Source organism: Aethalodelphis obliquidens, unplaced genomic scaffold (genome assembly GCF_003676395.1).
Source record: "Aethalodelphis obliquidens isolate GAN/ISIS:26980383/991018 unplaced genomic scaffold, ASM367639v1 scaffold66, whole genome shotgun sequence".
In the NCBI taxonomy this organism is placed as follows: domain Eukaryota; kingdom Metazoa; phylum Chordata; class Mammalia; order Artiodactyla; family Delphinidae; genus Aethalodelphis; species Aethalodelphis obliquidens.
Window position 1 is genome coordinate 6,740,466 of NW_020838010.1, and position 27,861 is coordinate 6,768,326.

Below are 27,861 nucleotides of genomic sequence, written 5' to 3' on the forward strand. Positions count from 1 at the left end.
ACTAGCAAATATATGAAAAAGGTTGGACACCGATATAATGGGTATTATCCCAGAAATGCCAAGTTGGGGCAAGCCGCTCAGGCAGTCCTGTGGATCTGTCTTTTGCTTCAACAGTGTTGGGGCAAAACAGACCGAGGGACGCCCCTTGCTCCAGCCTCCAACCACCCTCCAACCTTTTTTCCAGTCGCAACTTTCGGAATCAGCCACTCAGCCACCCTCAGCTTTCGGGACCAGCCAACGCCATTTTTTGAGCTTAACTCCGTATTACCGATCAACCATGAGCTCCCAGATTCCTCAGAATTATTCCACTGAGGTAGAGGCTGCCATCAACCGCCCAGTTGACATGCATCTGGGTCCTCCTACACCTACCTCTCTCTGGACTTCTGTTTCCACCGCGAGGATGTGGCTCTGGAGAACGTGGGCCACTTTTTCTGTGAATTGGCCAAGGAGAAGCAGGAGGGCGCCCAACGTCTCTTGAAGATGCAAAACCAGTGCAGCAGCCGCACCCTCCTCCAGGAGCGCAGAAGCCGTCCCAAGATGAGTGGGGTAAAACCCAGGACGCTATGGAAGCCGCCATTCTCATGGAGAAGAGCCTGAGCCAGGCCCTTGCGGACCCGCAGGCCCTGGGTTCTGCCCGCGCAGACACGCACCCCTGTGACTTCCTGGAGAGCCGCTTCCTGCAGGAGCAGCTGAAACTCATCAAGCAGATGGCGACCACCCGACTAACCTCCACAGGCTGGCTGGTCCCAGGCTGGGCTCAGCCAGTATCTCTTTGAAAGGATCACCCTCAAGCACAACTAGGAGCCTCCAGAGCCTAGAAGCCTTTGAGGAGCCCCCCTGGTGTCAGGGCTTCTGCCTGAAGCCCGTCTCTGCAGCCACTAGGGCTTTGTAACCACCCTGGGGCCCTCTCCCAAGCCTTGGACCAAATGGAAACAATAAAGCTTTTGGCAGCAAAAAAAAAAAAAAAGCAAAGTTGGTTCAACCTGTGAAAATCAATCAATATAATGCCCCTTATTAACAGAATAAAGGGAAAAACACTACCTGATTACCTTAATAGACTCAAAAAAGCATTTGACAAAATCCAACCCCTTTTGTGATAAAAACAGATATGTGGAATCTAGAATGATGGTACAGATGAACCGGTTTGCAAGGCAGAAATAGAGACACAGATGTAGAGAACAAATGTATGGACACCAAGGGGGGAAAGCTGGACGGGCGGGGAGCGTTGGTGGGATGAATTGGGAGATTGGGATTGACATATATACACTAACACGTATAAAATACATAACTAATAAGAACCTGCTGTATAAAAAAATAAAATAAAATTCAGAAAAGTATTTAGCTCTGAAACAAAAAAATGATATTTTAAGAATAAAGTTGTATTACTAAAAAAAAAAAATACTGAATCATCTCCGTCAATCCTCAACCACACCTCAGTTCCCCCTTCCTAGCCCTTGAGGTCAGGTGTTGGCTAACTACATCCATGTGCCAAATCCTGGTGACTACTGATATTGATAAATAAACTTTTCTCGGAATACAGTCACACCCATTCTTTCAAGGATCGCCTATGGCTGCTTTCAACCTACAAAAGTAGAGTTGAGTAGCTGCGAAGACTAAAATATATATTACTTAGCCCTTTACAGAAAATGTTTGCCATTCTCTGGTTTAAGATGCCGTTTGAAAATCCCAAGTTTTTCCTTGTTTGTTTTTTGGTTTTGTTTTGTTTTTCCATTGGCTTTCTTCTCTCTTAATTGCTGCATGTGAAAAAAAATAAAATGCCCTTCTACTCCATGTGTGCTTTTCTTTTGTCCAGTTAATTTATTTAATTAGTTTTTCATCTTATAATATTTCTCACTATACTATAAAATCATGAGAACAAGTATAATGTTTGCCTTCTGTATCATTATCTCCATCTACCTACTATATATTAAGAACTTAATATTTATTAAATACATAAATCAATGCCACATCAGTAAAACACCTTAAACTTATTTTGGAACAAGGAAGAGAATAAATCCATAAATTAATAAAATATACCAATTCTCCTAAAATTCATTTCAATATATTTCTATCATATTAACAATTCATACTAATAATTTGAGTAATGTATTACTCTGAAAAGAACATGCCTATTATACAATGTAGTAGTTACTTCAATACTTGGCTCCTGAAACATATTGTCACTGGTTTTGTGGGGGTTTTTGTTTTGTTTATTTTTACATTTAACCTAATTTTATTCATGCTTGCCTTGGGATGGGGAATAGGTCATTCAGTAAAAACATACAATAGAAACAAAATATGTCTTATCATGTACAACTTTTAAACTACAATAATTATGTACCTTAATTACTTCCATGCACACATGTCGAACATTACAGTTTTCTTTTTAAATAAACACAATTAAGACTTCTAGGAGCATTTTATAATAAAGTAATTTCTAATTTTTCTTTGTAGATAGATCAAGTAACTCCAAAATGCAAATTCCTATACACAGTGAGCGCTTTACTTAAAATGAATACTTAAGTAAATTAAGTACATGGACAGCCTTAGGATAAGCTGACATATATTCAGCTAAGTAGACAACAAACCACAGTGCCAAATGGAAAAAGTGTATTTGCAAATAAATTTCAAAAACTAAGTTAACTTTTTATAATTAAATACAGAAAATATATTGATTTGCTAAAATAAATAAGATGTGATGTAGTAACACTTCACTATAAAGAACGCATACTAGAACATTTATAAACAGTGAGTGAATCTTATTAAGAATACTGCAATAAACGCTGGCTAAATAGAAGTGCATATTGTGAAGCACTATGGGTAGTATATGTTTTGCCACATACTTCTGTTACCTTGAGGTAGATAACACATGTACCAAATTCGTCATTCATTTTCAGTTGCTGCTGGTATGTGTTTTTAAGAAATGTGTACAGTAGGAAAAACTTGGAAATACTCAAGAATGAAAAATATTTTAAGAAAAAAATAGATATTTTCATGCAATTATGTACAGTCTCACTGTGTAAATTTCAAGGCAAGATTTTTGTTTCCTGTAAAACAGATCATTGTTCCATGAGAGAATGTTTTTTACTTGTCTTAGTGCATTTCTTTTGTCTCCTCCCGCATTGCATTATTTTGCTCTATTCTTTATTTTTGTGTGCAAATGACATGCCAGTTAAAATGAAAACCATCTCACATGTAGAAAAAAAGTCTGGATTTTAAAAACCAAGAAAAAAATGCTTTCTAAATGACACCATCTGATTCAAGTAAAAAAATGACTTAAACACTAGTAATAACAAAGACAAACACATTTCATGAAGAATACAAAAAGAAATGCCTGCTGAGTGTTTTAGTTCAGATGTTTCAGAATGCTGCTGTATGTTTTATGAGAAATCTGAGGGGAAGATTTCATAGCAGGAGGTGTTAATGTGGCCTGCATTGACTTAAGTGGTGATCCGGCTGGACTGTGAAACTGTGGGATGCCTATGGATTCAAGCTGCTTGTTAAAGAGGAACTCCCCACTGTTGTTCAGAAATCCTTCCTCACTTCCTCTCTCCTCAAGCTTCCCATCCTCTACCGGCTCAGTTTCTAGCATTTCAATATCTTCTTCCTTGCTAAAGAACTTGTCCAGGTAACTGGGGTAAGTGTTTTCCTTTTCAATTTGCTCATCCTTCCTTACCTCACAACAAAACTGACTTATGAGAAAACAGTCCTCCCCATCACCCACAAACTGGCTATCCCAAGAAGACTGGTACAAGCCTTCTAACTGAGCCAAATTGGCCATTCTTTTTTCCTGTTTTTCTCGGCTTCCTGACTTTGATATCAAACTTTTCAATTCTAGTTGGGACACTGAGCTATTCAAGTCATTCAATTTGTCATCAACAGCAGTAGGCTCATGTTGTGAATTAAGTTGAATAGTTCCTGCAATAAAGGAATCAAAATCAAATCCCTGATTCTTTTCCCTTTCTTTTTCAGCAAGTTGCTGTGATGCTATTGGACTTTAACCAATCCATTCCTTTCACATTTTGACTTGCCTTTCTTATCAGATTTTTCTTTGCTTTGTTCTTTCCAATAAGTGTGGGTTCATAGTAATGATTAACTTCACTCTCTCTCCAAACCAAGTTATCTAAGTATGATGATGACCTCGTTTTGTAGTTACCAGTATGGCTACACTCCAGATCACAATATTTGTTTTCATGATGATCTGGGTATTGCCAACAACGCTCAGTAGAGTAATCGGTCTCAAAAGCAGGATCCTCCAAATACTTTTCACTATCTCCATCCAAATATTTTCGAGATCAACTTGTACTTCTTCTCCATCAGTGACATCAGACAGAGCTCTTGGGTCAAGCTGAACTTCATCAATATCAAAGTTGTTATGTATAGGCCAATCATACTCTGAAAATTGACAATCATGGTACCTTTCCCAGTTATAAATGTGACTATGAGTTTCATCCATAAGCAAAATATCATCAACTTCATCTTTAACATGAAAAGGATGACCTGAAATTGGCTCATCCATTGGAAAAGAATAAATGCTCATGTAAGGATGAGAAAGCACTTCTTCTGCTGTCAACCGATCCATGGGGCTAAATGTCAAAATTTGTTCCAGGAAATCCAGTGCTTCTCGACTGATTTCGGGGAGCAGCTGAGTTAAGGGTTTGTGTGGCTCAGTCATGTCATTTCTAATGTAAACTGGAATTATGCTGAGAAGCTCCTGTCAATCTTCCTCATGTACAATAGGAATAGACTCTAAAATCAGCTGCATCTGTTCAAGTTCATGTGCACCTGCAAAGAGGGTTGTACCAGGCAGCATTTCAGCAAAGATGCAGCCTGCAGTCCACATGTCAATGGCTTTAGTATAAGTATTAGGAGAAAGTAAAAGAGGTGGGGATCTGTACCATTTAGGAACCAGTCCTTCAGAAAGATGACCTTAATGGGAATAATGGGGATCCATGATCCATGCAAGACCAAAGTCACCTATCTTCAGCACCAAGTCTTCAGTATTAATGAAAAGATTAGCTGGTTTCAGATCTCTGTGCAGTACGTTTGCTGAGTGAATATATTTGAGCCCACGTAGCAGCTGATACATGAAAAGCCTGGCATGCTCTTCCAGTAACGGGCCCTGCTCCAGCACATTAGCCAAGTCTGCCTCCATGTACTCCTGAACAATGTAAACACTGTTCAGTTTGGTAAGAGAGCCCACATCATCTGTTAACGGGCTACCACTAGGACCAAGAATTTCAAACACCTTCACAATGTTATCATGGTCAAGTCTAAGAATTTTGATTTCACGTAGAGCATGTTTGACACTCCGGGGATCAGTAAGGACAATTTCCTTGATGGCTACTCTTTTGTCACAGTCACTGTCTACAGCAGAAAAAAACCAAGCCATTGCCTCCACAACCCAATGGTTTTAAGTTCATATAACTAGAGCCCAGATTTCATGAGACTTTTAAATTTCTCTGCCATTTTGAAACCCTTACTATTGCCTCTTCCTTTCAAATTGTTGAACTTGTGTAAATAAGGAAGAAAATTGGCATCAGAAGGAAAGATCTTTCAAAAAGGTAGAAAAAATAATAATTTTGCTTCCACAGCAAGGTGGTTTCATTGCATATGCCAACCAGGCCTGTTGAGTTCCCCTTAGATTTAAAGCTCAAAAAGCTCTACTCATACTGAGAATTAAAAAGATTGCAGTACTCATAGGTGAAGAAAGGGGCAGCAACTCTGCAGACATTTAAAGAAAACACTCAAGAAACTCAAACGGAATGAAGTGACACTCAGATTTACTGTGCTGAAGGATTTAACATTTAACAAAAATGTGAATAAATATGCACACAACAGGCTTCTATGAACATTCTCCTCGCAGTGCAGATACATTCAGTGTTGGACTGGTCCTGAGCAGCATCATTCTAAGGTGCTGGCAAGCACTATTTCCGTTTTGCTTCTTTTCTTCCTTTGTTGCTGTATATTTCAACAGGAAGCTCTGGGGGCGGTTGGTTAACAAAATGTCTTTCGTTAGTGACCAGGTGGCTCCAGCTCACCACAATCACAATCAAACCTACCGTCCATCTTACTCTGATACAACGGGACTTCTACGATTCATCGAGGGAGTGCGGGGCCCACGGACAGCCCCCAGTGTCGGCTCAGGTCTCCGGCTGTGCTGGCGGTGGCGTCTCCGAGGCACGGTTTTGTGTTATTTTAAAGCAAATTTGTGAAAGTTTTAGGGAAATTTTTTAAATGGCAATATTTTAATTGTAAACCACAACTTTATAAGTCATATATATGTAAAATATAGTTTGTTTTTAGCTATGGAATTCTATGTCAATATTGCTTTCCTTTCCCCTTTAAGAAGCTTTAGAAGGAGTTTCCGTTTTCTGTTAATTAAAATTTCACAGTAACTTTTTTTTTTTTTTTTCGGTACGCGGGCCTCTCACTGTTGTGGCCTCTCCCGTTGCGGAGCACAGGCTCCGGACGCGCAGGCTCAGCGGCCATGGCTCACGGGCCCAGCCGTTCCGCGGCATGTGGGATCTTCCCGGACCGGGGCACGAACCCGTGTCCCCTGCATCAGCAGGCGGACTCTCAACCACTGCGCCACCAGGGAAGCCCCACAGTAACTTTTAATCTATTCTCATTCTGCAGAGTAAACTGTTTGAACAGGGAATAAATAAAAACCAAAAAGCTTTACTAAAACTTAGGATGTGGGGATGTTTGAAATTGGACATATGAAAGGCAGTGAATAAGTATTGGTTTCAACCTATGATGTAACAGAAGGGAGGTCATGGGGGCATTCAAGGTTAATACCTGGAGTTCACTTGGAGATGTACTGAATATTTTTAAGCCTTGGGTATTTACTGCAAGTAATCAAAAGGATCACTAACTAGAGAAAGCAGATATGGGTATGGGTTACAAATTCACAAACAGCAGTTACTAGGGTGCTCTAATTAAGGCTGTAGATGGTGTCTCTTTGACGTAGCTACTTTGAGTGTTCTAAAATCATGATTGCTACTCCATGCTTTAAGAAATCTGCCTGATACCTGGCAGCATGTTGTTGACACTAGTATCAGTAGCTATTAATTTAGACTTGACTAGATTTTTAGTAAATACTAGTATATAAATTTAAGATAAAAGTAAATTGAGGGGCTTCCCTGGTGGCGCAGTGGTTGAGAATCCACCTGCCAGTGCAAGGGACACGGGTTCGAGGCCTGCTCTGGGAGGATCCCACATGCCGCGGAGCAACTGGGCCCGTGAGCCACAACTACTGAGCCTGAGCGTCTGGAGACTGTGCTCCGCAACAAGAGAGGCCGTGATAGTGAGAAGCCCGTGCACGGCGATGAAGAGTGGCCCCCACATGCCACAACTAGAGAAAGCCCTCACACAGAAACGAAGACCCAACACAGCAAAAATAAATATATAAATTAATAAACTCCTACCCCCAACATCTTCTTTAAAAAAAAAAAAAGTAAATTGATTTTACAGGTTTTGTCCTATATCTTTAGTTTAAATATATTGTAGAAAATGTATCCTCCCAAATAGTAAATTAACTAGTAGCCACCAAAAATTTAGAAACATTGATCCAAAAATTTCAAATGATAAATTGTTCAGTCAGGGATAAGTTATTCATTACTTGAATACTAATCTTTAATAAAATGTGCATTTTAGTATTTACGAATACGTTATTAGAGATTTAAAGGATTAATATAAAAAAGCATTATTCAAAAGAACATTTTAGGTTTACTTTGGTCTTTAGTGAACATTAGAATGATGGGGTGGTCATCATATTTATCATTCAAGTACCTAGGAGAATTACCAAAATTTAATCCTGCTAGTATCATCAAGACTTGATAAATTATGAATACCAGATACTTTTTAAAAAATATATTTTCTCCTGTTGAATTAGCAATCACCTTACATAAATGACACAGTCAAATAGGCTTTTTTTTTCTTTTGAATATAAAGTACCAGATTATGGGTGTGCTTAATGTATTAAAATGAAACCAAAACCAAAACCAAAAAATCTAGATGCATAAATTTAAAGCCACAATAATATCTTATTCTCTTACCTCTATCTTTTCTTTTTCCCGCACTACTGTGCTAGGGTAGAGCCACATAGTACAAATAGCAGAATTTTTCATTAATGTATACTTGGTTAGGTAGAAAGCACCAGGAAAACACTCATCATTTCTTCTTTGTCCTTCTCCCTTTCCCACCCAAGATCCATAAAATTGCTGAGTCTTCCATTCTCTGGAGAAAATATAAACAGAGACATGGAAATCATTGCCATATTCCCATAGGGAAAGACTTGAAGCCAACTTGAAAGGAACTAGCTCAATTGCAAATCATAAGGAAAGCTCCAGGGTGGATGGGTTGTGGGACTATTTCAGGGAAACAAATCCAGGGTGTTATTCAAAAAGATATTATACATCATATTGAGCCTTTCAGGTGTCTGGTCCTGGTGGAACTTCAGGTTCACGAATTTTTACAGGTAGAAAAGTTCTCAGAGCTGAGAGGCTTGAGATAGGAAAGTACATAATGCAAAATTTATTCAGCTGGAAGAACGAGGCCGACAGAATCTGTCTTTAGCTAAGTTATTTATTTCAGGATGTGGTAGTCAGACTGCATAGCCACAGAGCAGCGAGTCTCAGGATGATGCTTCTAGACCTATGTTTTTGGCAAATAACTTGTGATACATATAAGAGGGTTAATTTCAACTGGGATAACTGGGATAAATGTATGCAGCCCATCTAGGTTCTTCTAGCAATAGAATTGCCTCTACTGTAATATAAGAAGTCTGTGTTTATATTATTTAGAGTGGCTTATATAATTTAGAGGTTTATGTATTTATTTAGTAAGGGTCGACAAAATTGGAAGTGGAACTGGAGAGTGTTTGTAATCCATGATATATCTTGGCATCTATGTCAAGAGAATTTTCTCTTTTTATTTAAGTTGATGGAAAAGTATATTGTTAGAGATACAGGGTTTAAGTTTGAGTAAGAGGTGGGTTATTAGTTACCAGGCTTCTAGATCATGTAGGCCATTAGTAATCACAGCCAGTTCATCGGGAACAGAAGACCAGCTTGGAAGAGGTCTCCCTGAAATGGTTCACACAAAGACACATCAAGCGACAAGCCCTTTGACAGAAACTGGAAGGAACTTCATGATGCAGCAGTTAACAGTCACATGGGTGGGGAGGTTGAACATCCTGCATAGTGCTGCCAGGAAATCCCTATTTTATACTAAGAGGGGGCTGGCTGGTTGCATATGTAGGATGTCCCATCTCCCCGCCCACATCGTCGAGACATACCAGACCGCCCACATCATCAGGACATATACCAGAAACACCACTCAGCCTCACTGAAGAACCATAAAATCTACGTGTCAAGGAAGTACAGATGCTAAGCTACATCACTAGAAAGGCATTCTGACAGATCTTCATTAGAGGATAGAGTACTGTTTTCTATGACCTTGGCTCATGAGACACAGTGGGTGTATGAGTGGATCTGTAAGCTCAGGGCCAGTAGGAAATTATTGAACAATAGTAGCCAGATGAAGAACCTGCAGAGTTCCCAGCAACTCCACTAGCCATACAGGTAATGCCTCCAGAATTGCACCTCCTCCTTTCAGCACTACACCAAGGTAGGTGAGTATAGTAGTTGGACATATTTACTTAGGGTGCTCAGAGACAGAGTAGATAGAGGGAGAGAGAATTTAATTCCTACTGCAGAGAGAAGCAAAGGTTATAGCCTAAAAAGCATCCCAGAATTTCAGGTCTGAGTGTCAAGGTAATACTTTTTTAAATGTCTCAACTTCAGAAGCAGGAGATTTGGGTGCAGTGGCCCAGAGAAGATCCAGTAATTCTAAATCAAGTTCAAGTGGGTGCAAACACAGTCTAGTATCGGGGAAGAATCAAGTTGCAAGGGAGTGGGTGTGATTCCAAGGGAGAAAGTTAGTGGCATTCCCCGAAAGCATTTAGAAGAAATAATTGATGTAAGATGCAGTATCCAATGATATCCAGGAGACTCCATCAAAGGCAAGGTGATAGGAAACATCAAGAACAGGGCTGAGCCCTTCAAAAACATGGGATAAGGAATAAAATAGTAAAGCAAAATCCAGCTTTACTGAATTTTATGGGCTAGACTCTTCTACTTCTGGATTCTCTAGAGAAGATAATCTCAGAATAAAAATAAGTCCATATATTTATTGGACTAATTTATTTAACTAAAATATATTTAAATGGAATAAATATAGCTTTATTAAAAATACACTGTCATACTTACCTTCTCAATTTTCTCCATAGACTGAAAATTTCACTATGGACCTGTATATGAAAATTACTGATGTATAGGAGACGCTGCTGATAATCAATTCTGTCAATAGCATCAACCTGAGCGACAGCCTAGGATGCCATTGAGTTTTCCAGACTTTAATTAAGGTCCACATTAACCTGGCCATCTCAAAAGACTTTGGAGTTCTAAAAAGGCTTTATTCACTATGCATTCAAATCTGGGTTAAGTTTCCAGTAAACTGCCCTGGCTTTGGCAGTCTTCAAAGAGTGCAAGTGGGCCAATGTTAGGCTAAGGAAAAGGCTGACTCAGGTTTGGGGATTCAGAGCTCTTGTATCCTTTTAATTTAATTTAATTTAATTTTATTTTATTTTATTCTCAGCAGCACACTCTCCACTGAAATTCTGGCCTCGGTTCATGGTTCAGGAAATTTGTGATTTCATGTCTAAGGACCCCAAAATCCCACAAAATTTATGGGCAAACCATTGTTTATAATTATAATTCCCTTATACCTGTCTATGGAGTCTACAGAGATATTTCTTCTTTCATCACTGATAATGATAATTTGTGTCTTCTAGTTTTATTTTTCTCCCTCAGTCTGTTTGGAAGTTTATCAATTTTATCAATCTTTTCAAATAACCAATATTTCATTTCATTGAATTTTGTCTGTTATTGTCTTTCCTCAATTTCATTGATTTCTGCTTTTGTATTTATTACCTCCTTTCTTCTGATACTTTGGATTTAATTTTTACCCTTCTTTGTCCATTTAATATGGAAGCTTAGATCATGGATCTGAGATATTTTTTCTTTTCTAAAATAAACCATTAATGTTAGTAATTTCCCTCTGAGTACTGCTTTAACACTGTCACACAAATTTTGATGTTTTAATTTTCATTTAGTTCAAATTATTTTCTAAGTTAATTTATCTTCCTTTTTGAAACATGGATTGTGTAGACCTGTGTTAATTGCCAGATGCTTTGACTTTTTCAAGATATCTTTTTGTTACTGATTTTTAGGTTAATTCTGTTATGGTCAGAGAATATACATTATATGATATCAATTATTTTAATTCCTTAAGATTTAATTTATGGCTCAGGATGTGTTGTTTCCCAATCAATTTCCATGAGCTCTTGAAAAGAATGTGTATACTCCTATTTTTGGTTAGAGTGTTTTGTAAATGCCAATTTGTTGTAGTTTGTTGTTAGTGCTGTTCAGTTCTTTCATATCGTTGGTGATTTTCTGTCTACTTGTTATGTTAATTACTGAGGAAAAGATGTTGAAATCTCAAAGTATAATTGTGATTGTGCTTCTTTTCCCCTAGGGAATGCACACTTTATTGATAGAGCTATAAAGAAATGTTAAGTTACTGGTTACTGTAAATGCCAGGACTGTGGTTAATTTGGGGGGGAGAAGGGTTTACAATTGGGTCAGAGCACATGGAAGGGCTTCTAAGGTGGCTAGAAAAGTGCTATTTCCTTTTTTAGGGAAAAGATACATATCATAAAATTCATCATTTTAACCATTTTTAAGCATACAGTTCAGTAACATTAAGTATATTCACACTGCTGTGAAGCCATTACCACTATCCATTTCCAGAATTTATCATTCCAAACTGAAACTCTGTACCCATTAAACAATAACTCCTCTTGCTCCCTTCCCCCAGCCCCTGGTAACTACCATTCTGCTTTCTGTCTCTGTGAATTTGACTATTTTACAAACCTTATATAAGTGGAGTCATCATTCTGTGTCTGGCTTATTTCACTAAGAATAATGTCTTCAAGGTTCCTCCATGTTGTAGCATGTATCTTAATTTCATTATTTTAAAGATGAAGCAATGGTCCATTGTACATATATATGTGTGTGTGTGTGTGTGTGTGTATATATATATATATATATACATATATATATAGTGATTGTACTTTTGTTTTCTTTCTTTTTTTTTTTGCTTCATGAAATTTGAATCTCTGTTATTAGGTGCATAAATGTTCACTATGGTTATATTCCCTTGACGAATTGACACTTTTATCACTATAAAATGGTTTCTGTTATCCCTAGTAATATTCTTTGATCTGAAATTTATTTTGTCTAATATTAATATAGCAACTCCAGCATTCTTTGATTAGTGTTTGCATAGTTTACCTTTTTCCATTCTCTTACTATATATCTATCCATATTGTATTTAAACTTGTAGGTTTCTTATAGACAGCATATAGTATTATTGTTCTTCTTTTTAATCCAACATGGCTATCTCTTTAAATTGATACAAATTACACCTTATACCATTTACATTTAATGCAATTATTAATTTGTTTGTAATTATGTCTGCTATTTTATTATTTTCTATTTATCCCTTCACTTTTTCATTCCTTTTTTTCTATTTCTGAATTATTTGGTGGGTTCTACATTTCATTTTAGTATTCCATTTTTATTGATCTGTTGAAGTTTTACTATATTTCTCTGTACAATTTTTTAGCGATTGCCTCTTAGATTGAAATATACATACCTAATCTGTCAAAATTTCCTTATAATTAGTACTTTATTCACTTCAAGTGAATATAAAAAACTTACAACCGTATCGTCCCCTTGGCGCTCCCCCTTTTTGTTTTAATTGCAATATGGAGTACATCTATATACATTGAGAACCTTCAGATGATTTTATAATTTTTCTTTTTGACAGTCACATATATTTTAAAGATTTAAGAAAAATAATTATTATATTTTCCCAGATTGTTTACCATTTCTGTTGTTCCTCACTTATTCTTTTTTTTGAAATCAGGAACCTTCATTTTTTATTAATTTTTATTGGAGTATAATTGCTTTACAATGTTGTGTTAGTTTCTACTGTATAGCAAAGTGAATCAGTTATACGTATACACATATCCCCTCTTTTTTAGATTTCCTTCCCATTAAGGTCACCCCAGACCACTGAGTAGAGTTCCCTGTGCTATACAGTAGGTTCTCATCAGTAATCTATTTTATTCATAGTAGTGTATATATGTCAGTCCCAATCTCCCAATTCAACCCATCCCCCCTTCCCCCCTTGGTATCCATAAGTTTCTTCTCTACATCTGTGTTTCTATTTCTGCCTTGCAAACCAGTTCATCTGTACCATTTTTCTATATTCCACATACATGCGTTAATACACAATATTTGTTTTTGCCTTTCTGACTTACTTCACTCTGTATGACAGTCTCTAGGTCCACACACGTCTCTACAAATGACCCAATTCCATTCCTTTTTATGGCTAAGTAATATTCCATTGTATATATGTACCACATCATCTTTATCCATCCATCGATGGGCATTTAGGTTACTTCCATGACCTAGCTACTGTAAATAGTGCTGCAGTGAACATTGGGGTGCAGGTGTCTTTTTGATATATGGTTTTCTCTGGGTATATGCCCAGTAGTGGGATTGTGGGGTCATATGGTAATTCTATTTTAGTTTTTTAAGGAACCTCCATACTGTTCTCCATAGTGGCTGTATCAATTTACATTCCCACCAACAGTGTAAGAGGGTTCCCTTTTCTCCACACCCTCATCAGCAGCTGAGGGTTGTCTTTTCGTCTTGTTTATAGTTTCCTTTGCTGTGCAAAAGCTTTTAAGTTTCATGAGGTCCCATTTGTTTATTTTTGTTTTTATTTCCATTACTCTAGGAGGTGGTCCAAAAAAGATCTTGCTGTGATTTACGTCAAAGAGTTTTCTTCCTATGTTTTCCTCTAAGAGTTTTATAGTGTCCAGTCTTACATTTAGGTCTCTAATCCATTTTGAGTTTATTTTTGTGTATGGTGTTAGGGAGTGTGCTAATTTCATTCTTTACATGTACCTGTCCAATTTTCCCAGCACCAGTTACTGAAGAGACTGTCTTTTCTCCATTGCATATCCTTGCCTCCTTTGTCATACATTAGTTGACCATAGATGTGTGGGTTTATCTCTGGGCTTTCTATCCTGTTCCATTGATCTATATTTCTGTTTTTTTGCCAGTACCATATTGTCTTAATTACTGTAGACTTGTAGTATACTGTAAAGTCAGGAAGTCTGATTCTGCCAGCTCTGTTTTTTTGCCTCAAAATTGCTTTGGCTATTCGGGGTCTTTTGTGTCTCCATACAAATTTTAAGATTTTTTGTTCTAGTTCTGTAAAAAATGCCATTGGTTTTTTGATAGGGATTGCATTGAATCTGTAGATCGCTTTGGGTAGTACAGTCATTTTCACAATATTGATTCTTCCAATCCAAGAACATGGTATATCTCTCCATCTCTTCGTGTCATATTTGATTTCCTTCATCAGTGTCTTATAGTTTTCTGAGTACAGGTCTTTTACCTCCTTAGGTAGGTTTATTCCTAGGTATCTTATTCTTTTTGTTGCACTGGTAAATGGGATTGTTTCCTTAATTTCTCTTTCTTATCTTTCGTTGCTAGTGTATAGTGATGCAAGAGATTTCTGTGCATTAATTTTGTATCCTGCAACGTTACCAAATTCATTGATTAGCTCTAGTAGTTTTCTGGTGGCATCTTTCGGATTATCTATGTATAGTATGATACCACCTGTAAACAGTGACAGTTTAACTTCTTCTTTTCCAATTTGTATTCCTTTTATTTCTTTTTCTTTTCTGATTGCCGTGGCTAGGACTTCCAGAACTATGTTGAATAATAGTGGCCAGAGTGGACATCCTTGTCTTGCTCCTGATCTTAGAAGAAATGCTTTCAGTTTTTCACCATTGAGAATGATGTTTGTTGTGGGTTTGTTATATATAGCCTTTATTATGTTGATGAAGCTTCCCTCTATGCCCACTTTCTGGAGAGTTTTTCATTAATGGGTGTTGAATTTTGTCAAAAGCTTTTTCTGCATCTATTGAGATGATCATATTGTTTTTATTCTTCAATTTGTTAATATGGTGTATCACATTGACTGATTTGTGTATATTGAAGAATCCTTGCATCCCTGGGATAAATCCCACTTGATCATGGTGTATGATCCTTTTAATGTGTTTTATTTATATATTTTTTTTAATTTTTTTTTTTTTGCGGTATGCGGGCCTCTCACTGTTGTGGTCTCTCCTGTTGTGGAGCACAGGCGCCAGACTCGCAGGCTCAGCAGCCATGGCTCACGGGCCCAGCCGCTCCGTGGCACATGGGATCCTCCTGGACCGGGGCATGAACCCGTGTCCCCTGCATCGGCAGGCGGACTCTCAACCACTGCGCCACCAGTGAAGCCCTTAATGTGTTTTTGAATTCTGTTTGCTAGTATTATGTTGAGGATTTTTGCATCTATATTCATCAGTGATATTGGTGTGTAATTTTCTTTTTTTGTAGTATCTTTGTCTGGTTTTGGTGTCAAGGTGATGGTGGCCTTGCAGAATGAGTTTGGGAATGTTTCTTCATCTGCAATTTTTTGGAAGAGTTTGAGAACGATGGGTGTAAGCTCTTCTCTAAATGTTTGATAGAATTCACTTGTGAAGCCATCTAGTCCTGGACTTTTGTTTGTTGGGAGATTTTAATCACAGTTTCTGTTTCATTACTTGTAATTGGTCTGTTCATATTTTCTATTTCTTCCTGTTTCAGTCTTGGAGGTTATACCTTTCTAAGAATTTGTCCATTTCTTCCAGGTTGTCCATTTTTTTGGCATAGAGTTGCTTGTAGTAGACTCTTATGATGCTTTGTATTTCTGTGGTGTTCATTGTAAGTTCTCCTTTTTCATTTCCAATTTTACTGGTTTGAGTCCTCGCCCTCTTTTTCTTGATGAGTCTGGCTAAAGGTTTATCAATTTTGTTTATCTTCTCAAAGAACCAGCTTTGAGTTTTATTGATCTTTGCTATTGTTTTCTTTGTTTCTATTTCATTTATTTCTACTCTGATCTTTATGATTTCTTTCCTTCTACTAATTTTGGGTTTTGTTTGTTCTCCTTTCTCTAGTTCCTTTTGGTGTAAGGTTAGATTGTTTATTTGAGATTTTTCTTGTTTCTTGAGGTAGGATTTTATTGCCATAAACTTCCCTTTTAGAACAGTTTTTGCTGCATCCCAAAGGTTTTGGATCGTCATGTTTTCATTGTCATTTGTCTCTAGGTATTTTCTGATTTCATCTTTGATTTTTTCAGTGATCTCTTGTGTATTTAGTAATGTATTATTTAGCTTCCATGTGTGTTTTTTTTTTACTTTTTTCCCTGTAATTTATTTCTAATCTCATAGCGTTGTGATCAGAAAAGATGCTTGATATGATTTCAATTTTATTAAATTTACTGAGGCTTGATTTGTGACCCAAGATGTGATTTATCCTGGAGAATGTTCTGTGTGCACTTGAGAAGAAAGTGTAATCTGCTGTTTTTGGATGGAATGTCCTATAAATATCAATTAAATCTATCTGGTCTATTGTGTCATAAAGCTTGTGTTTCCTTATTAATTTTGTCTGGATTATCTGTCCATTGGTGTAATTGAGGTGTTAAAGTTGCCCACTATTATTGTGTTACTGTCGATTTCTTCTTTTATAGCTGTTAGCATTTGCCTTATGTACTGTGGTGCTCCTATGCTGGGTGCATATATATTTATAATTGCTATATCTTCTTCTTGGATTGATCCCTTGATCATTATGTAGTGTCCTTCCTTGTCTCTTGTAACATTCCTTATTTTAAAATCTGTTTTGTCTGATATGAGTATTGCTACTCCAGCTTTCTTTTGATTTCCATTTTCATGGAATATCTTTTTCCATCCCCTCACTTTCAGTCTGTATGTGTCCGTAGGTCTGAAGTGGGCCTCTTGTAGACAGCATATATAAGGGCCTTGTTTTTGTATCCATTCAGCAAACCTGAGTCTTTTGATTGGAGCATTTAATCCATTCACATTTAAGGTAATTATTAATATGTATATTCCTATTACCATTTTCTTAATTATTTTGTGTTTGTTTTTGTAAGTCCTTTTCTTCTCTTGTGTTTCCCACTTAGAGAAGTTCCTTTAGCATTTGTTGGACAGCTGGTTTGGTGGTGCTGAGTTCTCTTAGCTTTTGCTTGTCTGTAAAGCTTTTGATTTCTCTGTTGAATCTGAATGAGATCCTTGCTGGGTAGAGTAATCTTGCTTGTAGTTTCTTCCCTTTCATAATTTTACATATATCGTGCCACTCCCTTCTGGCTTGCAGCACTTCTGCTGAGAAATCAGCATTAACCTTATGGGAGTTCCCTTATATGTTATTTGTCGTTTTTCCCTTGTTGTTTTTAATAATTTTTCTTTGTCTTTATTTTTGTCAATTTGATTACTTTGTGTCTTGGCATATTTCTCTTTGGGTTTATCCTGCCTGGGACTCTCTGTGCTTCCTCGACTTGGGTGGTTATTTCCTTTCCCATGTTAGGGAAATTTTCAACCGTAAACTCTTCAAATATTTTCTCAGGTCCTTTCTCTTTCTCTTCTCCTTCTGGGACCCCTATGATGTGAATGTTGGTAGGTTTATTGTCCCAGAGGTCTCTTAAGCTATCTTCATTTCTCTTCTTTTTTCTTTATTCTGTTCTGTGGAAGTGAATACCAGCATTCTGTTTTCCAGGTCACTTAACCGTTCTTCTGCCTTATTTATTCTGCTATTGATTCCTTCTAGTGTATTTTTCATTTCAGTTATTTTATTGTTCACCTCTGTTTGTTTGTTCTTTAATTCTTCTAGTTGTTTGTTCTTTAATTCTTCTAGGTGTTTGTTCTTTAATTCTTCTAGGTCTTTGTTAAACATTTCTTGCATTTCTCGATCTTTGCCTCCATTCTTTTTTCCAAGGTCCTGGATCATCTTCACTATCATTATTCTGAATTCTTTCTTTGGAAGGTTGCCTATCTCCATTTCATTTAGTTGTTTTTCTGGGGTTTTATCTTGTTCTTTCATCGGGTACATAGTCTTCGACCTTTTCATTTTGTCTATCTTTCTATGAATGTGGTTTTCATTCCACAGGCTGCAGGATTGTAGTTCTTCTTGCTTCTGCTGTCTGCCTTCGGGGTGCACGTATCTTTTTGATTTATCGTTTTCTCCAGGTATATGCCCCAGATTGGGATTGCTGGAACATATGGTAGTTCCATTTTTAGTTTTTTGAGGAACCTCCATATTGTTCTCCATAGTGGTTGTACCAATTTACATTCCCACCAGCAGTGTGGGAGGGTTCCCTTTTCTCCACATCCTCTCCAGCATTTATTATGTGTAGACATTTTGCTGATGGCCATTCTGACCTGTGTGTAGTTTTGATTTGCATTTCTCTAATAATTAGTGATGTTGAGCATCTTTTCATGAGTTTCTTGGCCATCTGTATGTCTCCCTGGAGAAATGTCTATTTAGGTCTTGTGCCCATTTTTTGATTGGGTTGTTTGTTTTATTGATATTGAGCTGCATGTGCTGTTTGTATATTTTTTTTACGAGTTTTCTTTCTTTCTGAAGAACTTCCTTAAAAATTTTTAAAGTAAGTCTCCTAGCAACCAATCTCTTAGTTTCCCCTCCTATGAAAATCTCTTTCTCTCACATTCATTCTCTGAAGGTATTTTCACTGGATATAAAATTCTGAATTGTGATTATACTGCCTTCTGGCCTCTGATGAAAGAGTTATTTTTCTCAGCTGCTTAAGAAGTTTTTTCTTTATCTTTTGTTTTCACCAGATTATTATGTGTCTAGGCATGATCTTATTTGAGTTTGACCATTATGGTTCTGCAGAATTTCTTAAATCTGTAAATTTATTTTTCATCAAATATGGAATATTTTAGTTATTTCTTCAAATAGTTTGTTTCTGTATCAGTCTCTCCTCTCCTCAGATTCCAATGGCACAAATGTTAGATGCATACATATGTCCCATAGGTCCCTACTATGTTCATTTATTTTTAATTTTTTCTCATTCTTGTTCAGTTTGGATAATTTCTATTGATCTGCATTTGGTTTTAATGACTCTTCATCTACCATATCCATTCTTCTATTGAGCCCACCTGGTGAGTTTTTTCCTTCAGATATTTTCTGCAGCTCTAAACTCATTTGGTTCTTTTCATAAGTTCTATGTCTTATTCGAGAAGTCCTCTTTCTGTTAATTTCAACAACATCCACCGTTTCTTCACTGAATATGGTTATGGGAGCTGCTTCAAAGGCTTTGTAAAGACTGTACTGTCCAATTTTAAAATTTAATGTAATTGAAATGTATTTAATGCATTACTGATTACAATAATTGCTGTTGGTTTTTGTAAGTTATCAAATTTAAGGGGATTCCCTTTATCTCTATATAATTAAAGTTTTAGTTAGGAATGGCTCCTGTATTTTATCAAGTTATTCTTAAAAATCTATTAAAAGATCATAAAAGTTCTTTACAGATGATAATATAAGGGATTATATTGGTAGATTTTTATAATATTAAATTACCATTGCATTCCTGGAATAAGTTTTGTTTTAATGTAATATATTTTTCATTTTACTCTTTGCTGGATTCTATTTGTGAGTATTTTGTTTGTAATTTTGAATCTATATCAATGAATGCTATTTGTCTCTAGTATTATTCTTTCAGTATTTTGTAAGTTTTGATATTGACACTGTATTATTTTATGAAATGAATTAGAGAATTTTTAAAACTTTTTTGTGGTTATTCATCTGTTCATATATGTTAACTTAAAGACATCAATTATAACTTCTTTGTTTCCATTCTAGCTTTGGGATGGCTTTACAGTCCAACATTTCCACATTCCTTAATTATATTATCAGAATATTGGAAAATTATTTTTTCTGTGATGGGATTATAATTTTCAGGGTGGGGTTATTCCTTTATACACTTAACAAATATTTTTTGAGTGCCTACTTTGTGCAAGGCAAAACTTGTCTCCATTATTTCATAGAAATAAAGCCCTTGTATTTTTTCATTTGCACAAATGAACTGAAATTTTACAGTGTCTATTATTCAGTCTTTGCCATTATTGTCAATATTGGTGGGGATGCCTGTGATTTTTGGAGTTACTAAGGCTGACGTAATCTGTGAATGAATAAATGAATGACTGAATGTAGGAAAATGTCTTATGAAACACTAACAATTTTTACCTCTGAAAACAAGATTTAATCTCATTCAACTAATTGACCTCCCCCATGGAAATTATGCTATATGGCCTTTTTGCTATGCAACTTCCACAAAACTTTTCACATATTTCTTGTCTGGAATGTGCCTGATCACATAAATTTATCTAAAGAAAATACACTTTAATTCCATTGAGACAACTAGAAAAATCCATTTGTCTTCTTAACAAGACAAATATGAAAACTAAATTCTAAATATTTTGAATTAACAGGTCTGTAGTGAAATCCAGGAAGGAATATATTTAATAAGAATCTTAGAGGATAATTGTGATCAGCCATAATTGTACATCTTGTATGTTTCGAAGTAGACTTCTTGAAAACCCTGTACAAGGAATATTGTCCTCTATTATAAAAGCAATTGAATTTATTATTCAATAAGAAATAGTGTATGGTGATAGGAGGTACCTTAGTGTTCAGGAAAAAGTGTCAGATTTGGAGCAAAATTCTTTACTCACACTGTAGACTTGAACAAGTCTGAAACTTTGAGACACATTTTCCTCACACTGTAGGATAACAGAACTGACACTACAGAATTTTTTGTGTTGTATGGAATATAACTAAAAATGAAGTACCTAACTAACACTGTGCTTGGTATATGACAGGTACTGTACAATAGCTATTGCCATTTTTGCCATTATTAAATATGCAACTGCTGAGAAATGACCAGATAGTGTATTGACTTTGCAGAGTGGACATGTATCCTCATGAGGCTATATATTGGCATATGGTGAAGTTGGGTTTAGAGTGAGGTTATGATCTGTTGAGAGGGATGTATTCTTTTATACATTTAACAAATATTTATTTAGTGCCTACTTTGTGCCATGCATTGACCTAAGCATTATGAATAAAACAGTAGAAAAATAAAACAGATAACAATATTGACCCAATGCATCTTATATTCCAGTGGTTATGGCAACAAAATTTTCCACATAATGGCAGTGAGGTAATACTTGTGTATTTGAAACACAATTTGAAAAATAATTTTTGAACGTCAAACAGTTCGAGAATACCCAAACCCTCAACACAATCAACTTCTAGGTGGATACAATCTGAGGAGATTACAAGATAATGATGAACAGAAATGGACTTTCATAAACATTTTTGTTTAGAAGAATTTTTAATAACATCTTTGATTTCTTTGTTGTGCTCCTTGAATTCCAATGGTTGTTAGTTACACCTCTGCAGATAAAAACTATTAACTCTATTAACTCTAAACATAATACAAAACCAACTATCTAAAGGTACTGGAGAAAAACCTAAAACAGAAAGATTCTGGAGGGTCTCAAGACTTGGAAGAAGAGAACAGCACTGGTTGAGTTTCCAAATTTCATGACTTACAGTCGAAGAGGAAGATGCAGTCTATGTCAGGTCAAGTGCCTAAACCTCCAAAAAATCTGCAGTTATTGTAGCCCAAAGAAACTGAGGACAGAGTTTGAGGAAATCTCAAAGCTGAAAGTTGAGGGAGCATATAGGAAAGGGTAGAGATAGAGGGAACCATAGATTCTTCTCTGGGGAACCATAAACTTGGCTTAAATCTCTAGCTAACCTCTGAACCATACATGTCTGGGGCAAAATCAAATTTCCTGAGTTGCCAAATTATAAAATTCAAAATATTCAAGTTTCATCAAAGGTAAAAGGAATGCAAATAAACTAGAAAGTATGGCCCATTCACAGGAAAAAAAAATTAATAGAAAATGATCCTGAGGAAGCCTAGGCATTAGACTTACTAGACGAAGACTTTAAATCAACTCTCTCAAAAATGCTCAGATAGCCAAAGGAAACCATGGACAAAGAACTAAAGGAAACCAGAATTTGTCTCAACAAATCAAGAATAGCAATAAAGGGATATAAATTATAAAAAGAAATCAAATAGAAATTTGGGGGATGAAACGTACAAAAGTTCAATTAAAAATTTACTAGACCAATTCAACTGCAGAATTGAGCAGAAAGAAGGAAGAATTAAGGAACTTGGAGATAGGTCAATTTAGATTATCCAGTTTGAGGAGAAGAAAGAGAAAAAAATGAAGAAAAATGAACAGCACCTGAGAGAAACAAGATACTATCAAGTTTACTAAGCTCAATGAATGCTAAGCATATGTTACTCCAAGAGATCCACACCAAGACATTATGGTCAAAATTACAAAGGATCTTTAAAAAATTAATAATGAATTTTCTTTAGAAACCATGGAGGTCAGAAGGCAGTGGGATGACATATTTAAAGTGCTCAACAGGGGCTTTCCTGGTGGCACAGTGGTTAAGAATCTGCCTGCCAATGCAGGGGACATGGGTTCGAGCACTGGCCTGGGAATATCCCACATGCCACAGAGCAACTAAGTCCGTGCACCCCAACTACTGAGCCTGTGCTCTAGAGCCCAAGAGCCACAACTACTGAGCCTGCGTGCCTAGAGCCCATGCTCTGCAACAAGAGAAGCCACCACAATGAGAAGCCCACACACCACAACTAGAGAAAGCCCGCATGCAGCAAAGAAGACCCAGTGCAGCAAAAAATAAATAAATTGGAAAAAATAAATAAATAAACAAAAAATAAATAAATAAAGTGCTCAACAGCAACAACAACAATTCTGTCAACCAAGAATTCTGCATATGGCAAAACTCTAAACTATCCTTCAAAAAATGGAGAAATTGAGATTTAAGGCACAATAAAGTCAACAAAGTTGATAAACCTTTAGCTAGAAATACTAAGAAAAAAAGGGAGAGAAGACACAAATTTCTAAAATTATAAATGAAAGTGGGGAAGGGCATTATTACTGACCTTACAGAAATTAAAAGGATTATAAAAGAATAAATGAACAATTGTACTCCAACAAACCACATAACCTAAATAAAATGGACAAATGACAAATTCCTAAAAGCATGCAAGCTACTAAAAGTGACTCAAGGGACTTCCCTGGTGGTACAGTGGTTAAGAATCCACCTGCCAATACAGGGGACTCGGGTTCGAGCCCTGATCTGGGAAGATCCCACATGCTGCAGAGCAGCTAAATCCATGCACCACAACTACTGAGCCTGTGCTCTAGAGCCCACGAGCCACAATTACTGAGCCTGCGTGCCACAACTACTGAAGTTCGTGTGCCTAGAGCCCATGCTCCACAACAAAGAGTAGCCCCCACTCGCTGCAACTAGAGAAAGCCTGTGCGCAGCAATGAAGACCCAACACAGCCAAAATAAATAAATTAAATAAATCAATTTTTTTTTAAAGTGACTCAAGAAGAAATAAAGACTCTGATTAGACTTTATAACAAGTAAAGACATTGCATCAGTAATCAAAAAACCTTCCAACAAGACAAGTCCTAGACCAGATGGCTTCACTGGTCAAATTTTATCAATTATTTAAAGAAGAACTAATACCAATACTTTTCAAACTCCTACAAAATAAAAGATTAGGGAACATTTGTAACTCATTCTATGAGACCAGCATTATCCAGATACCAAAGCCAGATAATGACATCACAGGAAAAGACAATTATAGACCAATATCACTTATGAATATAGATGCAAAAATCCTAAACAAAATGCTAGCAAACTAAATTCGGCATCATATTATACACCGTGACCAAGTGTGACTTATCCCAAGAATGAAAGGTGGTTCAGCACATAAAAAATCAATTAATGTAATGCATCACATTAATAGAATGAAGGTAAGAAAACCACGTGATCATCTCAAATGATGTAGAAAAAGCATTTAACAAAATCTCTCTTTCATCATTAAAAACACAGAACATACTAGGAATAAAAGGAAACTTCCTCAACATGATAAAAGGCATGTATGAAAAACCCACAGCTAACATATCCTATTCAATAATGAAATAATGAAAGATTATTCTTTAAGATAAGGAGAAAGACAAGATATCTGCTTTCACTACTTATATTCAACATTGTACTGGAAATTCTATCTAGAGAAATCAAGTGAAAGAAAATTAAAGGCAGAGGAAAATTGGAAAAGAAAAAATAAAATTACCTCTCTTTGCAGATGATGTGATCTTACATATGGAATATCCTAAAGAACCCACACACAAAAATATAGATCTAATAAATGAATTCAGCAGAGTTGAAGGTTTCAAGATTAATACATGAAAATTAGGTATAGTTCTAAACAAGAGCAATGAGCAATCCATAAAGGAAATTAAGAAAATTTCATTTATGAGAGCATGCAAAAAAATTTCAACTGATAAGAGCATCAGCCATAGAAAAGAATGAAGTACTGATAGAAGCTACAAAATGGATGAACCTCAAAAAGAAAGAAACCAGACACAAAAGGTCGCCTATTGTATGATTCCACTTACATAAAATAACCAGATTAGCTAAATTCAAGAGACAAAAGGCAGATAAGAAATTGTCAGGGGCTGGGGGCGGTGGCGAAAATGGAGAGTGACTGCCTAATGGGTAGTGGTTTCCTTTTGCAATGATGAAATGTTTTGGAACCAGAAAAAGGTGATGGTTGCATAATGTTGTGAATGGGCTAAATGCCTCTAGATTGTACACTTTAAAGTGATTAATTTTATAATATGTAAATTTTACCTCAATAAAAAATAATGTATGTAACACTGAATGCATTATCATCATCATCGTCATATCATTACTATGGAAAACAATGTTTACCAAATTTTACTTTCTTTTATAAACTTAGATTATGAGAAGAAAAAATACATAGACTAAATTTAAAACTACAGTTGGTATAATTTACATAACATGTTCTTGTCTTCTCTCTGTTCTCTTTCAGATTATGTCTGGCCATTACCTAGATATTTGTGCCCCGTCTGGATTTCTTTAGATGTTTTATTTTCTACAGCGTCCATCATGCACCTCTGCGCTATTTCGCTGGATCGGTATGTAGCAATACGTAATCCTATTGAGCATAGCCGTTTCAATTCACGGACTAAGGCCATCATGAAGATTGCTATTGTTTGGGCAATTTCTTTAGGTAATTAACTTTCTTGGCCAGTAGAATTGCAGCGGCTATGCTCAATACTTTCGGATTATGTACTGTGAACAACGTACAGACGTCGACTGGTAACATTTGCGTTTAATCGGGATTCTTCTATTTAATAATTATTCTTAACCTATTTATCTGATATTTAGGTTAACAATAATGTAAGAAATGTAAAGTATATAAATATGCAAATGTAAAGTTTCCATTTATCCTGCTAAATTATTTTACGTGTCAAAAATGCCAATGAATTCTGCAACACAGACACATAACCTTTGAGATAATTAAAATGATTTGAAGATGACAAAGATACATGGTAAAATCTAAATTTTTAAAATGCAGCTTTTAAATCTTAGAAGAGATCAATCTATCCCAGAATATTAATCTTAATATTTTTATTCTAATTCTATATCTTCAGTGGAAAACTTTATAGTGCAAGATGAATCTTCACAAAGTAAACATGTCAAAATTTATGCTGTTAATCAACCTAAAATATACTATTTCCCCTTCACTTTTAAATATCTCCTTGAATTCTGGTTATACAGAAACAAAAACATCTATTGGTTTCTTTAAAGATTTCGGGGAGGTTAAAGGGAGAGAAATGATCATCTTACTGCTTTTATTTAAAATATTCATGCTCAACAATACTAATATTCAAGTCACAAAATTTAACCAATTGGAATATAAGGGATTTTACAATCCATATTTTCCTTTTTTTTCTCCTCCAGTTGGAAGGTACATTTAGTGTCTCATTAAACAATTCCTCTTCAAAGTTATGTTTCTGTAAAAGATTCTGATAAATTTTACAATATCAAGATGTCTTTACTGATATCATCTAAAGATCTTGACTCTGGGTTCATTGATAAAATAAATTTAAGTTTTAAGATTGTTCTATTATAGGTGAATGCACACACACACACACACACACACACACACACACACACACACACCCCTTCAGATAAAAAACAATGAAATTTCTCCAAGAAAAAAAAGTGAATCTATATATACAATTTGACCTACATATTCAAGGACTTATACATTTTACCCTCTCCATCATGAAGACCTTCTCTAGAAAGATGCCAGTTCTTACGGTGCTTACAAAGGAAATACACAGCTAAATTAAATCAGAATATTAAAAGCATCACCTTCTAACAATTGCAGACTGGGTAATTTGGACTGACTCTTGTGCTAAATACAACAAAAATATGAGGAAAATACTATAAGCATTGAGAAGCTAATAAGAAAATCTACAAACAATAAATGCTGGAGAGGGTGTGCAGAAAAGGGAACCCTCTTGCACTGTTGGTGGGAATGTAAATTGATACAGCCACTATGGAGAACAGTATGGAGGTTCCTTAAAAAAATAAAAATAAAACTACCATACGACCCAGCAATCCCACTACTGGGCATACACCCTAAGAAAACCATAATTCAAAAAGAGTCATGTACAACAATGTTCATTGCAGCTCTGTTTACAATAGCCAGGACATGGAAGCAACCTAAGTGTCCATCGACAGATGAATGGATAAAGAAGATGTGGCACATATATACAATGGAATACTACTCAGCCATGAAAAGAAATGAAAATGAATTATTTGTAGTGAGGTGGATGGACCTAGAGTCTGTCATATAGAGTGAAGTAAGTCAGAAAGAGAAAAACAAATATCGTATGCTAACACATATATATAGAATCTGAAAAAAAAAATGGTTCTGAAGAACTTAGGGGCAGGGCAGGAATAAAGACGCAGACGTAGAGAATGGACTTGAGGACATGGGGAGGGGGAAGGGTAAGTTGGGACAAAGTGAGAGAGTGGCATGGACATATAACACTACCAAATGTAAAATAGATAGCTAGAGAGAAACAGCCACATAGCACAGGGAGATCAGCTCTGTGCTTTGTGACCACCTAGAGGGGTGGGATAGGGAGAGTGGGAGGAAGACACAAGAGGGAGAAGATATGGGGATATATGCATATGTATAGTTGATTCACTTTGTTATAAAGCAGAAACTAACACACCATTGTAAAGGAATTATACTCCAATAAAGATGTTAAAAAGAAAAGATAGTGAGACATCCATAAAAAGACAGAAATCCAGGAAAAATGATTATGACTTTTGGGTCACGTCTGCTAATGAGGCATTTGCAAACCTGAAGATGTGATGACAGGTTGAGAAGCTCATTCAAGTCTCACAAGCCTGGCAAGGGTCAACGAACTTGGGCTTAGTTTGGGATCCCAAAGGACTGTACACTAGAAGTAAGGATGAACCAGGGTTAAACCACCCTTGGCATGGAGTTCAGGCCTGGTTCAAGCCACCCATCTAAGCAAAATAATCTTGAGCCTGGAAATTGGATTAAGGTGATTTCATAGTCTTCACCTTTCCAATTTTCTTGGTATAAACAAAAAAATCCTTATCATCCTAGGCTTCAAATGACTTCTTTCAATAATTTTCAATTCCTGTAACTGAAATACAATGATAAACAGACACATGAAGAAACAAGACAAATGAACTAGATATAACACAATAAAAGATAATACAAATGAACCCACAGGCCCTCAAGATAGTTGAATTACCTGACATAGAC

At 36.1% G+C, this 27,861-nt stretch overlaps 1 protein-coding gene and 2 pseudogenes across 2 annotated transcripts in view; 2 read left to right on the forward strand and 1 right to left on the reverse strand.

Moving 5' to 3' along the window:
• Positions 1 to 27,861, forward strand: part of HTR2C (5-hydroxytryptamine receptor 2C) — a 257,668-nt gene that overhangs the window by 191,354 nt on the left and 38,453 nt on the right. The window contains exon 5 of one of the 2 annotated variants that reach the window (XM_027089542.1): positions 25,072 to 25,272. In XM_027089542.1, coding sequence (XP_026945343.1) covers positions 25,072 to 25,272 — 201 coding nt within the window. The remainder of the gene's footprint in view (positions 1 to 25,071; positions 25,273 to 27,861) is intronic. The other variant, XM_027089543.1, reaches the window with a different exon arrangement.
• LOC113610987 (ferritin light chain pseudogene) lies at positions 278 to 801 on the forward strand (annotated as a pseudogene).
• Positions 3,002 to 5,469, reverse strand: LOC113610984 (mitogen-activated protein kinase 6 pseudogene; annotated as a pseudogene).